The following is a 15617-nucleotide window of genomic DNA, read 5'->3' on the forward strand; positions in this document are numbered from 1 at the left end:
AATTTGCAACCTTTGCTTTATAATATACTGTGAATCTGGAGTCTCTGCAAAAGAATAATTATTCCTTTTGAGATTTGTCTTCAGTGAGGGAACCACTTGCCCTCTGTGGGCAGAGAGGAGGTATGACCTTGAATCAAGAATTCAGGCCTAGGGGTCCAGAAGCCTATATTCTAGACCCAGGTCTGTGACTATCTACTAATACAATTGACTCTTGAACAACATGGGTTTGAACTGCACAGTTCAAATCTGTGTTGTTGAAGCGTCAACTGTCATCACTTAAAAAAAGTCACTTAAACCTCTGGATCTCAGTTTATAGTTTTATAAAACTTGAGAGTTCGACTAGATCTTGTCCTGTGGATGCACTATGAAAGAACAGAACCCACAGCCAAATACATTTGGGAAATAGTACAACAATGCTCATTAACATAATCAAGGTTCTGGGTGGACCCTCAGTAAGTACCCTAACCACCTTTGTTAACTCAGTTGTTTAAACAGAAACGTGTTGGTTTAAGTCACTCCAAACATCCTGAGCTGGACAGGTGATCAGGCGTGGTTCCATCTGCATTCTAGGTCTAGCACTCAGTTCCCCTCTGTGTCATCTGTATTTGTAGGCAGACTTCCCTCATGGCAGTGAGACGGCTGCAGTAGCTCCAGTCTTCACATCTATATGTGATAACTCACAAAGGGAGAAAGAAAAGTGCTCTGGAAACATCCTTGGAAGGTCAAGAAAACTTACTCCCCAGACCCTCCTCACACTTCAGTAACACACTGGGTCACATGCCTCTTCCTGTGAGCAGAAGATGGGGCTGTGCTAATTAGGTTCCACCTGAGCCTCAGAGTCGAGCATGAAGTCAGCTTCCCTGAAATCATATGAGCTGCCCAGAGATGTAAAACCTAAATGACAAAAAAAAAAAAAGATAGTTTCTGAGAGAAGGGGTACAGATGTTAGAGAGGCCATCTCCATGTTCTCTCAACATTGTCACCTTAAAGTATCTTTAGGCCTAGACTCTGTTCGGCTGCTCAGCTCAAGGTGCTGTGTTCAGTCTTAGTGGCGGGTGGGCACAACCCACCATCCCATGAGGGCAGGGCAGCTCAGCTCAAGGTGCCGTGTTCAATCTTAGTTGTTGGTGGGCGTAGCCACCATCCCATGTGGGAGCTGAACCGGCAACCTTGTTAGTAGGAGCACATGCTCTCACCAGCTGAGCCATTCAGCCACCTGTTTGCAGCTCAGCAGCAGCTCAGCTCGGGCACAGCTCACTGGCCCATGTGGAAATCGAACCAGTGACCCTGTTGCTCAGAGCTCACACTCTAACTATCTGTGCTACCCGGCCAGCCCAGGCCTAGACTCTTTGTAAGTTGCTTTCCACATATGAACACAAACATACACACACTTTGGTGCATCCCTAAAGATCTCGCAGCTCTGAAGTGGATCAAGTCTATGAAAGACCCCAGCATAGGAAGCTAGGATGTGTTAGATAAGTGTTAGCTATGATCCTAACTGATGGATGCCCAAGAGCACTGCCTTTTGCCAAATATCAGTGACACGTGACGGGATGTCAGGCAAAGAACACAAGATCTGAGCGGACAATTTCTTTTTTTTTTTTTAGCTGAGCCATCCTGCCACCTGTTTTGTTTTTTTCTGAGATGCAACATCAAAGCTTATATCGCTAGCCCTAGCTCTATCCTTTTTGTCTCACATTCACCCATTTGAGCAACAGATGTCCTTTTTGTTGTTGCTGTTTCCATTCTTGTGCAGTCGAATACTAGGGCCTTTAGAATTTCGCCCAGCCTAATCTCATACATCATCCAGCCTCGAATTGTTTATACTGTGAGAGAATCTTTTTTGCAAGCAGCAGAAGCCTTGTTAACAGAATTACAATCCTGTTAGAGCATTTTCTTTTAATATTGCAACTGTGCTTCTGGTCTAGAGGTAACCCATTAATCAGATTTATGGAACGACTTCAAGGAGAGATTAGCTTCAGAATTCTATTAGCTTCGTTTCTCCCAGGGTTCAGTTTAATGAATCTAGAAACCATACCCAGCAAGAGATTTTTTTTCATCCAGCTTAGTAAATTTTTATTTGTATTCAGAAAGCGTGCAATAAGGAAGCAGCAGTGTGAAGCAAGACAATCCGGGCAGGTATTTGTATTTTATATATTGTAATGGAGGAAAAGCCTGCCAGCATTTTACAGCTGGGCACTCACTTATTTGTCTGTTTAGCAAATATTAATTCAGGACCCAATGTGTATGCACCGCCATGGGCCCCGTGTGCACTCAAGGAGCCCTCAGCTGTCCAGGGTTCCCAAGGAACTGGTAAACAGCTATAGTGTCCCATGCTTATTGGTCATCTATATACAAAGGGCCACAGTCATGCAGGGGACATGGTGACTCACGTGCACGTGAGAAACCTCAAGGCCAAGGCAAGGGAACCTCCCCTGAGGAGCTGACATTTCAGGAGGAACTGAAGGATGAGGAGCATTTGGTCAGGCGGAGGGAACACATTTCAGCTCATGCCCTGTTCACATGTCAACTGAAGGTGGTCTGTGTGTGGCTTATGCTGGTATCAAAACGACCAGGATCAAGTTATTTCAGAGACTGAGGTGAAGAGTGATTCACTTTAGACGTTTTTAAATGCTGACTTTTTTACTGAGACTTGGAGATGCTCTTTCCTGCAAGTCAGGTGGCTGCTATAACATAAAAATAATGGCAGGTGCTACAGGAGAGCGGCCAGCCTTCTGACAGCATGGCACTGAGGGCCTGATCTCCCAGTGGAGGCTTGCTCTGCTGGAGGAGAAAGATAACTGGCCTGCAACCTGTTTTTATTTGTATGTCAGTTGCCTTCTGTGCCAGCGCCCCCATTGGAAAGCCTAAGAATGAGGAAAGCAGAGGTCTTATCCTGGGTCTGTCACTAATTAACTGCGTGACCTGAACGAAGCTGCTTAAGCAGCTGGGGCCCCATTTATCTCATCTTTAAGCAGTGAGCATAATCTCTCTACCGTATATTTTGGGGAAAGATGTACAGATGGCACACAAGAGAGCTCAAAAATAACACCGCTATAGAAACAAAGTATACAATGCAATGCGAAAGAAAAGACTGCGAGTAAAGCAGTCTTCAGCAATGACATTGAATATGTAACATCCTACTGGATGCTTGGCATCAAGGACTCTGGCATCAGTCCTGGGATTGTCTCAGAACTGCCATGAAATGTGTGGACATGTGTAATTACTTGATCAATTGAGGCTCCATTTCAACCTGTAACATGGGGACAATACTAGCACCTATCTTCTGGGGTCTTGTGGATTGAATGAGATAATCCTTATAAACTATTTATCTCAGTGTCTGCACCGTAAGTAGTGCTAAGTCATTCTTTTTATTTAATTGCCAGGCACTTCAACTCTAACTTTTTCAAGGCCAGGCCCAGCCTGAGCCTTCGTCTTTCTTGCTACATTCCCCATACATACAAGAGAGGAATTGCTTATTTTACTGGTAAAAATCAAGGACATTCACTGAACCATATTTACCAGTGGGCAGGGTTACAATATTTTAGAAGCAAAACTTATGTTCTGTTCTCATATTTCTCATCCATTCTATGAGCAAAATTTTAAATCTAAATTCAGGAAATCCCTCTGGAGCCTGGATCTCTTCTCCCCTCAGCCCCCTGCCCTTTCCACAGCACACCTGAGCACACCTGAGCACACCCAGACAAAGATTTAGGTTCAGGCAAGGGACGTAGGTGGCCTCATCTAGCCCAGAGCCAAAGCCACTTCATTCAGCCCAACTGCTAACATCAAGCATCCATTAGGATATCATACTTGTGCAACTATTAATAAATTGGCCCCCATACTGCTATTATTTCCTCCAAATCACAGCTCTCAGGGAACTCCAAAGAGATGAGATGATTGATTGGGCAGAATTTAGACTTTGTCAGAGCCGTCCTAACATCAAAATAAACATCAGTCCATTTTCACCCTAAAACTGCCCCCTGGGATTGCTGCAGGTGTTAAATGAGATAAGGCCTGTAAAGTACTTAGAACAGTGGCTGGCATTCAGTAGCACTCAGAAAATGTTAGTTAAAATATTGCTAAGGAGAGTTCTATGACCTTGATGCCGGGAGTCACCATGAACTTGACCCAAGGGGAGTAAGAAAGAAAGGCCGTTGGCTAGAGTCTGTATGAGAGAAGATAAACTTTTTACCATAGAGCTAGGCTGCAAGCTGTAATAACATAGCAAAATGTTCCTGAGGGAAGAATCTGAAAAATGCAGACAAGAAAGAAACATCTAGTGTCATTTGAAGCATGGCTGTGACAAGCACCACTGGCTGGAGTTCCTAGCCCAATGGACCATTGCATCCATCCCACAGGTCTTTGGTGAACTAGGCTCCTCTCTGAAGCGTCACTTTTGTAAGGACTCCCCCTCCCCCCACCGCCTCACCCTGTGCTCACAGATGGCCATAGACTATGTGGACCAACTCTGCTTGTCATTTCAAGACAGAACGCCTAAGGTCTTCCCCGAAACTCACTGGATGGAAGAGTCATAAAACGAGAATCCAGGTGTCACCGAAGCTCCACACTCGCGTCAGCAGCCATGCTTTATATCTCAGAGGATGAGGATTTACAGCCTCTGTTTTGCCATTAAGGAGCTCACAGTTCTGAAACGGGAGGCTCCCGTTCTCAGCCCAGCCTCCCTGATGCTTCTGACACCCGTTTCTGAGGCTTTCCCTGCTTTGTACCTCACTCCCAAACAGAACCAGGAGCCCACACTGAGCCGTGAAGCTCCAACAGCTGTCACTCATAGGTCCTGTTGGACACACCTCTGTGACCTCACACAAATTAGATAAACTTTCGGTTCCCAGTTTTCTCATCTATGAAATAGAGATAATGGTAATAATAAAAGTTGTTTCATTATGACATAGCTAAACGGAAATGTAGGTTAAGTGCTGGGTTCATTATAGGCACTCAATATATAATAAGCTTATCATATATTTATATTTGTATTGTTTCATAGTATGTCATATTATAATATAATATCATTATTGGACGTCTACACTGGTGAGTTCATAACAAGAAGAGATAGATTGGAAGTTAAAGTGGCTAAAGGTTAGAAAAGCTTCCCTCCTGCCTCTTTATGTTCAGGACAAGTCTGTTGTACAAGGAATTGATACTAAATATTTAGTGAATAGCCCCATGTGCTAGTCACCGTATAATACCCCATGTAGGTACAGAAATATAAAACCCAGGGTCTTCCCAGCTCTCAGCAAGCTTATTATATAGCTGGAAATAGAAGACACACATGAAACAATTAGGAAACAGGACCGTCACAGGTAAGGAAATGGGGTGACAAGCGGTGCTCCATTGATGCCCAGACCTGGAGCGCAGAGAGAGGAGCAGGATTTGGATCTGCAACGGCCGGAGAAAGGGCAGTGGGGGACACTGTGCCTTGAGTGCCCCCAGGCTGCTGCTCCATAATCTGTGGCCATGACTTTGCCAGACTGCACCTGTGAATCCCCCGCCCTCCCCCCGCTCCGAGCATGGCGTTTCCGTGGCCATCGCTGCCTGCTGCCATTCTGGCCTCAGCTCTGCTTTCCCCGTGTGTGGTGGCCACGTGGGCAAAGAGGTCAGGGAGTGCGCTACCCACAAAGCTTAGGGTTCAGTGTCCTCCCGGTGTAAAGGAGGACTTTATAGTATCCAAACGTGACCCAAAGGTGTCAGGCCTCACTTGCCTCTGGGTGATCATGAGGTCACATAAATACAAACGCCCCCAGGACAGTGACACTCGGCCCCAAACTGCTGATTTGGGACTTTAGTCCTCTCGCCTTCATCCTCAAGCCTCCCCAAATTCACCTGGACATCGTCAGGTGTGGTGAATATCGCTTGGGCCCCCCAATATTTCCATCCAAGCCAGGGATCCAGGTCTCCTGCTATTCCCCAGGCCTCAGCTGTTCCCTTCTGGTACTTTCCTCAGTCCTCTAAGTCGGAAGCTCCCTCACTGTGGCCTGTAGCTGACAGGCAGTTGCAGGGGGCAAAGAACACGGAGGTGGGGGCCACGCTGCCACTCACTGCACTCTGCCCGAGGCCCGGGCTGTCTTTCATGTTAAGTCTTTTAGCTTCTGTTCCATTTCCTGCAACCAGGTCAGAGACACAGGTCACGTGATCCTTTCTCCCTTTTCAATCTCTACCCCTCTTGCCAGGCTCCTCCTCCCGTCAAAAACCCCACACCTCGTTCATATCGGCTCATGAAAACAGACAGCCACGCAGTCTCGACTCTCCTGTCAGCATAGCAGGGACCCCGTTTGCTCCAAGCTAATACTAAGTCTAATGATAATAATGGCGGCAGCAAATGCCATTTGCTGTGAGGTTGTCAGACACTTTCAGATATTATCTTACGAAACTCTCATTATAATCCATAGAATAGATTTTACTTGTCCTGTTTGGTAGATGAATAAGCTGAGGGTCAGACAGTTAAGTCATGTAACTTACATGTAACTCTCACACTACATGTAAGAGGTAGTTCCAAGTATGAAGTCAGGCTCACCTGATCCAAAGCTTTCAACCACTCTACACCACGGCCTCTCCCTCCACACACCACTGCCAAACAGGTGGGCATTACAAGTGTTCCTGAACCAGCCACGGGGCCCTGGTTCACCTTGGAGCCATGGAAAGAACAGCTTCCAGCCCAAGCTCTGCTGCTGTACACCTTGGCCAGGTCACTGCTGGCCTCAGTTTCCTCACCTGAATAATAGGGGGTTGAATTGGAGATCTATCAGATCTGCTCCAGCCCTGATTTTTTTTCTTTTTATTAAGGCTTTATTTTTTTAGAGCAATTTTAGGTTCACAGTAAAATTGAAAGGAAGGTACAGAGATTTCCCATATGCCCCATAGCCCCACACAGGCACAGACTCCCCCATTATCAGCCTCCCCACCAGACTTATACATTGGGTAGTCGGAAAAGTCATGACGCATTTTTACAATGAAAAACATAGAAAAAATACATCATGACTTTTCCAACAACCCAATATTTCTCTGATGGATAAGCTTACATTGACCCATCATAATCATCCTAAGTCCACAGTTGACATTACAACTCACTGTTGGTGTTGTACATTCTATGGACCCACCATTGTAGCATACAGAGTGATTTGGCTGCCCTAAAAATCCTCTGTGCTCCTTTTTTTTTATCCCTCTCCCCACCCCTAACCACTGATCTTTTAATTGTATCCATAGTTGTCATATAGTTGGAATCATACAATACGTAGCCTTTTCACATTGGCTTCTTTTACTTAGTAATATGCATTAAGGTTCCTCCATGTCTTTTCATGGCTTGGCAGCTCATTTCTTTTTAGCGCTGAGTAATAGTCTATTGTCTGGATAGACCACAGTTTATGTATCCATCACCTACTGAAGGACACCTTGGTTGCTCCCAAGCTTTGAACAAAGCTGCTATAAGCATTCCTGGGCAGGTTTTTGTGTCAAAATAAGTTTTCAACTCTTTTGGGTAAATACCAGGGACCACAGTTGCTGAATTATGTGGTAAGGGTAGGTTTACTTTTGTAAGACTGTCCAACTGTCTTCCAAAGTGGCTGCACCATTTTGCATTCCTGCCAGCAATGAATGAGTGTTCCTGTTGCTCCACACCCTTGTCAGCATTTGGTGTTGTCAGTGCTCTCAATTTTGGCCATTCTCATAGGTGTTCTGAGGTATCTCGTTTTTATTTTCATTTCTCTGATGACATATGATGTAGATCATCTTTTCATATGCTTATTTGCCATGTGTGTATCTTCTTTGGTGAGATGTCTGTTCAGATCTTTTGCCTATTTTTTAATTGGGTTGTTTGTTTTCTTATTGTTGAGTTTTAACAGACTTTGTATATTTTGGATAGCTGTTCTTTATTAGATGTGTCTTTCATAAGTCACGTGTTTTCTCCAGGTTTGTGGTGTATCTTCTCATTCTCTTGACATTGTCTTTTACAGATAAGTTTTCAATTCTAATGACATTTCAGCCTATCAATTATTTCTTTCATGGTAGTATATTTGGTGTTGTATCTAAAAAGTCACTGTTATACCCAAGGTGATCTAAGTTTTATTCCTGTGCTATCATCTAGGAATTTTACATCTAGTCTAGTTTGCATTTTACCTTTACATTAATTTTTGAGAAGAGTGTGAGGTCTGTGTCTACTCGTAGATCTTTTTTTTTCTTTTTTTTTTGCATGTGGACACCTACTTATTCCAGCACCACTTGTTGAAAAAACTATCTTTGCTCCATTGTATTGCCTTTGTTCCTTGGTCAAAGATCATTTAATTGTATTTATGCGGGTCTATTTCTGAGCTCTCGCTTCTGTTCCATTGATCTATTTGTCTATACTTTTGCCAGTATCACACTGTCTTGATTACTGTAGCTTTACAGAAAGCCTTGAAGTCAGTAGTATCAGTCCTATAACTTTGTCCTTCTGCTTAAATATTGTGTTGACTAGTCTAGGTCTTTTGCCTCTCCCTAGACACTTCAGGATCAGTTTGTCAACATCCACAAAAGAACTTGCTGGGCAGCTGTGATTTTAAGGAAACACTTTTCTGGGAGTTTGCCCCACTAGCCAACATCCAGAGCCCTAAGTCTTTGATCTGTTAAGCTTGGGTCTCTCATTTCTGGGCTTAGGGAAAAGGTTTGGATTTTTCGAGTTTCTCGTGTTTATGCATTGTGTGCCTGAACTCAGGCCAGGAGATGTAATCACAGGCATAAACTGGGTGTCCCAACAGTATGAAGAAGGACGGCTGGGGCTGCATAGCAGCTCCTGGCCTTCGCTGGAACGCGAACAATCACAGTTGTCATTGTCAGCATCATCAGAAAATAAGCTGATATTTATGAGCACTAAGTGCAAAGCCCTGAGCTCAGTCCTTTGTGTGCATCATGTCACCAGTCCTTCTGTGGCAAATGCACATGTTACTTCCATTGAAAACTCCGAGGTACTGAGGGGTTAAATAACGTGCCCCGGTTTCACACAGGGAGTAAGTGGTGAAGCCGGGTCTCAAGCCTGCTCTTAATCCCCGCACGGCACTCATCCTCCCTGGTATTCCCCTTTCAATAGTGGCCATTCTGGGCCTGACATTCAAGCCTCCTGAGGGACAGCCCAGGTCAGCGCATCAACCTATTTTGAATAGGGAATCCCACAGGCAGCACATCCTCCTGATAAATCCCCTCTACTCCAGTTTCTTGAAACCCTGTTTATAAAACCCACATGCTGGAGAAGGGAAGCCTTAAGCATCCTCTCCTCCTTCATTCCAACCCCCAACTTTTACCTGCTTCCCTATGGCATCCAGTTGGTTACAAACTCCTCTTGCTGTTTATTTACTTCTTAATAAGCCCTGTCTCCTCTCAGAAAGCTGTTTAACATGGCACCACTTAATTTATCCTGGAGGCTGAATCTGCCAGATGGAGCCTTTGTCCCAGGCCACACTGAGTTGTCTTATTTTCAAACAGCAGTGAACATTCCGTGACACCAAAATAGCAGCCAGTTCCCAGGTGTGGATTCACTGAGCAGGGAGCTGATCAAGAGCATGTGGACGCGTCCACTTGGGGCAGCTGTTCCCAACTGGCTGGGTGAACAAGGGAAGGATTTCCCCAGGTGGCTCCCAGCCAGCTGCTGGCCGTGTCTGGGTGTCACTCAATGCAGGAGCACGCTGCTTTTCCGCATCACCTGGATTCAGCCACTCATCGCCTCACCAGGCTGGACCCCCTCGGGCCCTGCACCCTTGCCCTTTTCCACAATCATGCTCTTGATGACTGAGGAGACAAAGTGGACCCAGAGCACCAGGAGACTAGCACAAAGTGGTCCCGTGTAAGAAGGAGCTATCCCTGATGTCTCCTTTTTCATCCCTAAAATTCCTGTAAAATTTGACTCTGATTCCATACCATAACTATATTTAGATTAATTAACATAATTTTTCAAATTATGTGCCAGCTAAATTATTAAACCATATCCCTCACACACACACCAAAAAAATCTTTTTTTAAACTAACACCCCAAAATCATATTGGTCCCATATCTCCTGTACCCTCAGACACACACGTCAGGACATGTGCCTGGAGGTGTGTGTGCCTATCTGCCAGAGATAGGCAGTCCCCATGTTGGGAAGGGTAAGCCTCCGGCAGGGGCTGGGAACATTTCTTCACCTTCCATCTTAAGGAAGAGAGGAATATTACATCAAAAGGAAAGACAGAGGTGATTGTTACCAGTGTAGCTGTTAACCTCTCTGGGATCCAAGGAATAACAGAAAGAAAACAAAGACTGGGCTGACTTACAGCTTCTTAGGTGGGCTCTGTGGACCTCATGATAACTGTCATTGTGATGCAGATTGACAAGACAACACCCCAGCCCAACTCACAGAAGTGACAGTTCTTAAAAATGTATATACCTGGCTGAGTGGCTCAGTTGGTTAAGAACTCACTTAAGAGTGCGAGCTCTGAGCAACAGGCTTGCTGGTTCGATTCCCGGCCTGAGCTGAGCTGCCAACAGGTGGCAGGATGGCTCAGCTAAAAAAGAAAAAAGAAAAAAGAGAAAATGTATATACCGTAAGCTCATCTCCATAACCCTCCATCTTCTGTCACCTGAATTTCCCACATCCCATAATAAGCAGTGTGGCGTCCTTTATTAGAAGGGAGAAGTGTGAGAGCCCGTGTGCATGGGTGGAGGTGCCTTGGCCTTGTCTCCGGCGTGCCTGTGTATGCAGCACTCCCCACCTGGCATTTGCAAGCCTGAACCAGTGTGCTCTGGCAGTGTTGGGAATTGGGATATTGCTCAGAGCCAAAGGTGTTATTAAATCCAATCTCAGATACCAGGCAGAATGCTGAGATTATAGCAATCAAGTGTATGCCTTTCATACCCTTCCATCCCCAAAGGCATTGTCCAACAGGGCACAGACATCAAGGGGGGGGGGGCGGTGGAAGAAGGTAAACAAGGTACAACCTTTCTGTAATAGTTAAGAATCCTTTTTTTAAAGCATGCTCTCAAAAAGGAAAATAAAAAGCAATAGTGAAAGCTGGCCACTCCTTTACCCTATGAGATTTCTTTGCCCAGAGAAAATATGGGCCATCCCATTCCTTTAAGCAGCCTATAGGTGGACATTTAACAGGTGTTCGCAGGGGTGCTCTGAAGAAAAAGAAAAATCTTTCTCTGAATCAGACAGAAGCCATGAAATGTTTTAAAGTAACATTGATAATCCCAATGGAGGAGTATCCACCCTAAAGACATGAATAAACAAACAGATACACGTATTTCTGAAATGACACTGAGAAACAAATCTGGGGTGACTGTCCCTATTCTTCACAGGGAGAAAAAACTGATGTGGGGCAGAGAGGACGTATCAAAGAAGCTGCTGGAATGAAGAGTGCTTAAAAATCTGTGACATGCTTTTCCATGAAAAGGAGAATTATTACTAAAATGCTCCAGGTCCATTGCCCCCCCCCCCTCAGTCCTCAGAAGTGGTCTCAGCAGTCCCTGGGGTGACATTGCCCATGGATTGCCTTAACCAGAGCCCTGTGCCCTCTGGAACCACAGGCACTTCGCAGAACTCAGTGGGTCTTGAGAGTTGCAAGGCTGCTCTCCAGTTCTGACGGCACTGATCGTTTTATAGACTCTCATCGGATCTTCCGTTGGCCTTCCAAAGGGAAGCACATTTATTTCAGGGGACTGGGAGCATGATCGGCAAGGGTCTTTCATGACCAGGAAAGTGGGGTCTGAAGAGGGCTTCCTGGGGGTTCTCCAGAGGGCCCCCACAGAAGGGAGGCAACCATCCAACCCCTTGTGCTCCTCAGGGATATTTGTGAAGTCAAGGGAGACAAGGGAAATTCCAGTCATGCCTTTTTCTCGGTGGAAGAGCGGGCTTGTGCCCACGGGCAGCCCAGATTCCAGCAGATACAGGATCAATAACATGCCCGGAGGGGCTCAACATCAGTAGAGAAAAACAGCACAGGAGAGCCTGCCTCTCCAGGCCTGGCGGGACTTCGAGGCCTCCAGCTGCAAGCCAGCTGGGCTCAGTTAAAAAGGCCCCATGTGGAATATTGGTTTGGTTTCAAATCCCACATTTAAAGAGGGATATTTCTAAGCGCAGCCTGAGACAGAAGAGCCCACACCTCCAGGGGAGATTTTGATACTGTGTCACATATGAAAAATTGAGGGTACTTGGAACGTTAGATTTGACTTGGCATATCCAAAAGGCTTCATGGGACACCTGATGAATGCCTCAAATTATTTTTAAAATGGTAGAAAATGGAATAGACCCCATTGCCGGGCAGAGCAGAACTAGTGCAATATTTGGCTGAGCAGAAGGAAGACTTGCAGAAACGAGAGCTCCTTGAAGTGGGATGCATTGCCTTGGGTAGCGACAAGTCCTGACGTGGAAAAGCTGAGGCTGCCACAGCACCCGAGAGGAGAGGGGGGAATGTTTTCGAGGAGGTAGGATATCCAAGCAGTGACAGCTGTGGGATTTGGTGTCAGGCTCAGGTTCCAGCTCTGTTTTTGTCAGATCCTGGGAAATATTTCTTGGACCCTCAATTTTCTCATTTGTGAAATGGGTCTAATGCTATCTACTCCAGTGGATCATTACACAAGTCAATGAAGTATTAATTAAGACAAGTGTGTGGCATGGTAGAAATGCTAAATATGCCATGGTTGTTGCCGCTGTTGTTATCTGAGCTTGATAAATTGCATGGGAAGAGAAAGGGCCTAATTTCCACAGATGTCCTCAGCCCTCTGATTCTGTGGTTACTGTGGGTTCCATCCCACGAAACTTCTTGGAGCCATCATCCTAATTTCTTGACAGCCCCGAGTTTCCTGTTTCATCACTGCTTTATATGTTCCCAGACAGTGACCTATTTCCTCACCTTTCCTGCTGCTGCCCTCCTCCTGTGATCGGAAACAGTCTTTCCTATACCCCAGTTCCCTGGGACCCTGCCTTCTGCGGTGACAACTGGCTATCCTGGGAAATGATGTATATTAAGAGCACATGCTAATATGACTGTCACCTTCTCCTTTCAATTTTTTTCTCCTGGTCGGTAGCCAGGGCTGAGCACAGAACCCAGTCCACGGCCAACAGCCAGTTGAAACTCTAAATGATCATAAGGATAAATCTTTTATTGTGGGATTCTAGAGATCATGCTCAGCTTTTCTAGGAAGATTATGATGGTGGTCATTTGGGGCAAGGTGAAATACAGAGCAGTCTCATGATTGGGAGATATTTAGGTGCAGGTTCTGCCTTACTGCGCTCACTCACTAATTTTTCTGGAGAGCCTGAGAACTCGCTCTGAGCCCTGTCTCTCTCTCCCCCACCCCCAAGGAAAGCCCAGAGCTATGTGCAGAAGCGCTGGAAGGATGTGCGTGTGGGAGATTTTGTCCAAATGCAATGCAATGAGATCATCCCAGCAGACATACTCCTGCTCTTTTCCTCGGACCCCAGCGGGATCTGCCACCTGGAGACGGCCAACTTGGATGGAGAGACAAACCTCAAGCAAAGGCGTGTGGTGAAGGGCTTCTCTCAGCAGGTAGGGCTCTTTCTAAGATCTTCAGTGGTAAGGTCAAGGGAAGAAGCAAGCCAACTCTACCAGAAAACTGAACCTAACCTGGTGGGGAGAGGGGAGAGGAATGGCTGCCTCCTCTTCCCGAGCACTTGGGCATGCGTACTCTTCCCGAGCACTTGGGCATGCGTACTCTTCCCAGCAGCCCTCTGAGATGGGTGTGACTCCCTTGTCACAGACGAGGAAATTGAAACTTAGGAAAACTAAATAACTTGCTGAAGGCCTCAGAGGTCCTGGATGGGGACCCACTCTGTTCAGCTGAAGAAACTGTGCTGCTCTCTGCTCTAAACCTAGGAGTCTAATATCTGTTCAGTTACCCTTGGGACCAACCCACTTTTCTGCTTTTAGCCAATCCCTGCTCATCCTGCCCAGCTCAGCTCCAGCAATCGCTCCCTCCATGAATCTTCTCCAGTTTTCCCTTTGACCCCACACACACTGCAGTAAGATGTTGTTAACCATGTTTCCATGTGTGTATATTTTACCTTCTCAACAGTCCTGAAACCTCTTTGAGGACAGAGAGTGCTCACTGACACTTTTGTCCAATCCCCACACTTATGTATGGTACCTTGGACATCATGGAGAAATCATTATTGTTTGGTGGTTAAGAGCCCAAACTCTGAAGGCTGACAGAGCTGGACTCAAAGTCCAAACCCACCGTGTGTTAGCTGTGTCACCTTAGGCAAATTATTACCCTCTCACACCTTCATTCCCTCTTCTAGAAAATGGGTACAAAGAGTACCCTCTCCATGGGGTAATTCTGAAGACAAAATGATATGTACATGAATTACTTAGCATGAAGGTAGGCACGTAGTAAGACACCAGTAAATAGTTGGCAGTAAATATGGCATTCACAGGCAATAAGTGTTGACTGGTTGAAACTGGGTGTGAAATTGCAATTTGCAATTTAAATTCCCCTTGAAAGAGTTGGTTTCCAATCTGGTACCTTTCTCTAGCCATGGGAAAGAATGCAATTCTATCATTTTTCTTCACTCGGCCAGTCTTTGGCTGGGGCGAAATTGGATGAGTCGGGAGATTTAGAAGAAAGAGGGCAACTGCTCCGCTCCCCAGAAAGTCTGAGTTCAGTTATCTCTGGAAACTTCTTAAGAGGAGACCATTCATCATCCTCACTTCACCTCTCTCCAAGCACCGGATGAACAGTTCCTATAAAACCCCTTTTTGTATGATTGATTCAGTCCTCCGAAGTCTGTTCTCTCATCCTGACAGCAGGACTAAGAGCTACCCCATAGTTTTGCTGTGAGATTCAAATGAGCTAAATAAAGAAAGTAAAGAAGAACAGACAGGGTTTGGTGCATAGCAGATACACAGTCAATGGCCTATTCCTGCTCCCTTGGCCGCAGTGACTACACAGAATGGAGCCACCGTGACCACATCACCTCGTCGCCTAGTTATCACAGCAGCTCGGCCTTCCTCTTGGTCTCCAGGCTCTGCTTGAGTCAGCGACCGCACTGGGGCTTGGCACCTGAGTTTTCTGTCCTCTGTCCATCCTTGCGACTTTGACCTAATCACCCCAATGTTTACAAAAAGACAGGACAGGATCACAAAGCTATTCTTGACATTCAGTGACAGTCTTTCTGGGCTCAGGGGCCTGGGGCCTGGCCTTTAGAGCAGGGGCTTCCAAACTTTTTAAGCCATACCTCACAATAAGAAATATGCACTGTGCACACAGGCATACGTATGGGTGCATGGATGTGTGTGTGTGTGTAAAACCGCTGCCTCAAACTTACTAAAACCGCTCTGAGACTGTCTCTTGTATTCTATTGCTTTCTTTCTTTTTTTTAAAGTTCTGGGAGCAGTGAAACTTGTATTTGCATACAAACCTCCCATTAGCCTCCCCACCCCAACATCCTCATCACAATTCCGAAGTCCTTCTTACTCTCTCGTGGGCAGCGATTTCCGTTGTTTTTTTTTTTTGAGCTTCAGCCAGCCACTTTTCATTTTGTCTTTGGCAGCAGCTCCCCAGCTGTTTCTTGTATATTAATTAGTCAGATACTCTGGGATTTGACTAGAATGAAGGGCCAGATGAAAGGGTCACTCAC

The 15617-nt window shown here is 45.7% G+C and overlaps 1 protein-coding gene across 2 annotated transcripts in view; it reads left to right on the plus strand.

The window, feature by feature from the left end:
• ATP10B (ATPase phospholipid transporting 10B (putative)) overlaps positions 1–15617 on the plus strand; it is a 260075-nt gene that overhangs the window by 170888 nt on the left and 73570 nt on the right. For both annotated transcript variants that reach the window (XM_019664097.1, XM_019664098.1), the window contains one exon: positions 13323–13527. In XM_019664097.1, coding sequence (XP_019519642.1) covers positions 13323–13527 — 205 coding nt within the window. The remainder of the gene's footprint in view (positions 1–13322; positions 13528–15617) is intronic.

This window comes from Hipposideros armiger, unplaced genomic scaffold (assembly GCF_001890085.2).
Source record: "Hipposideros armiger isolate ML-2016 unplaced genomic scaffold, ASM189008v1 scaffold_416, whole genome shotgun sequence".
NCBI classification, from domain to species: Eukaryota; Metazoa; Chordata; class Mammalia; order Chiroptera; family Hipposideridae; genus Hipposideros; species Hipposideros armiger.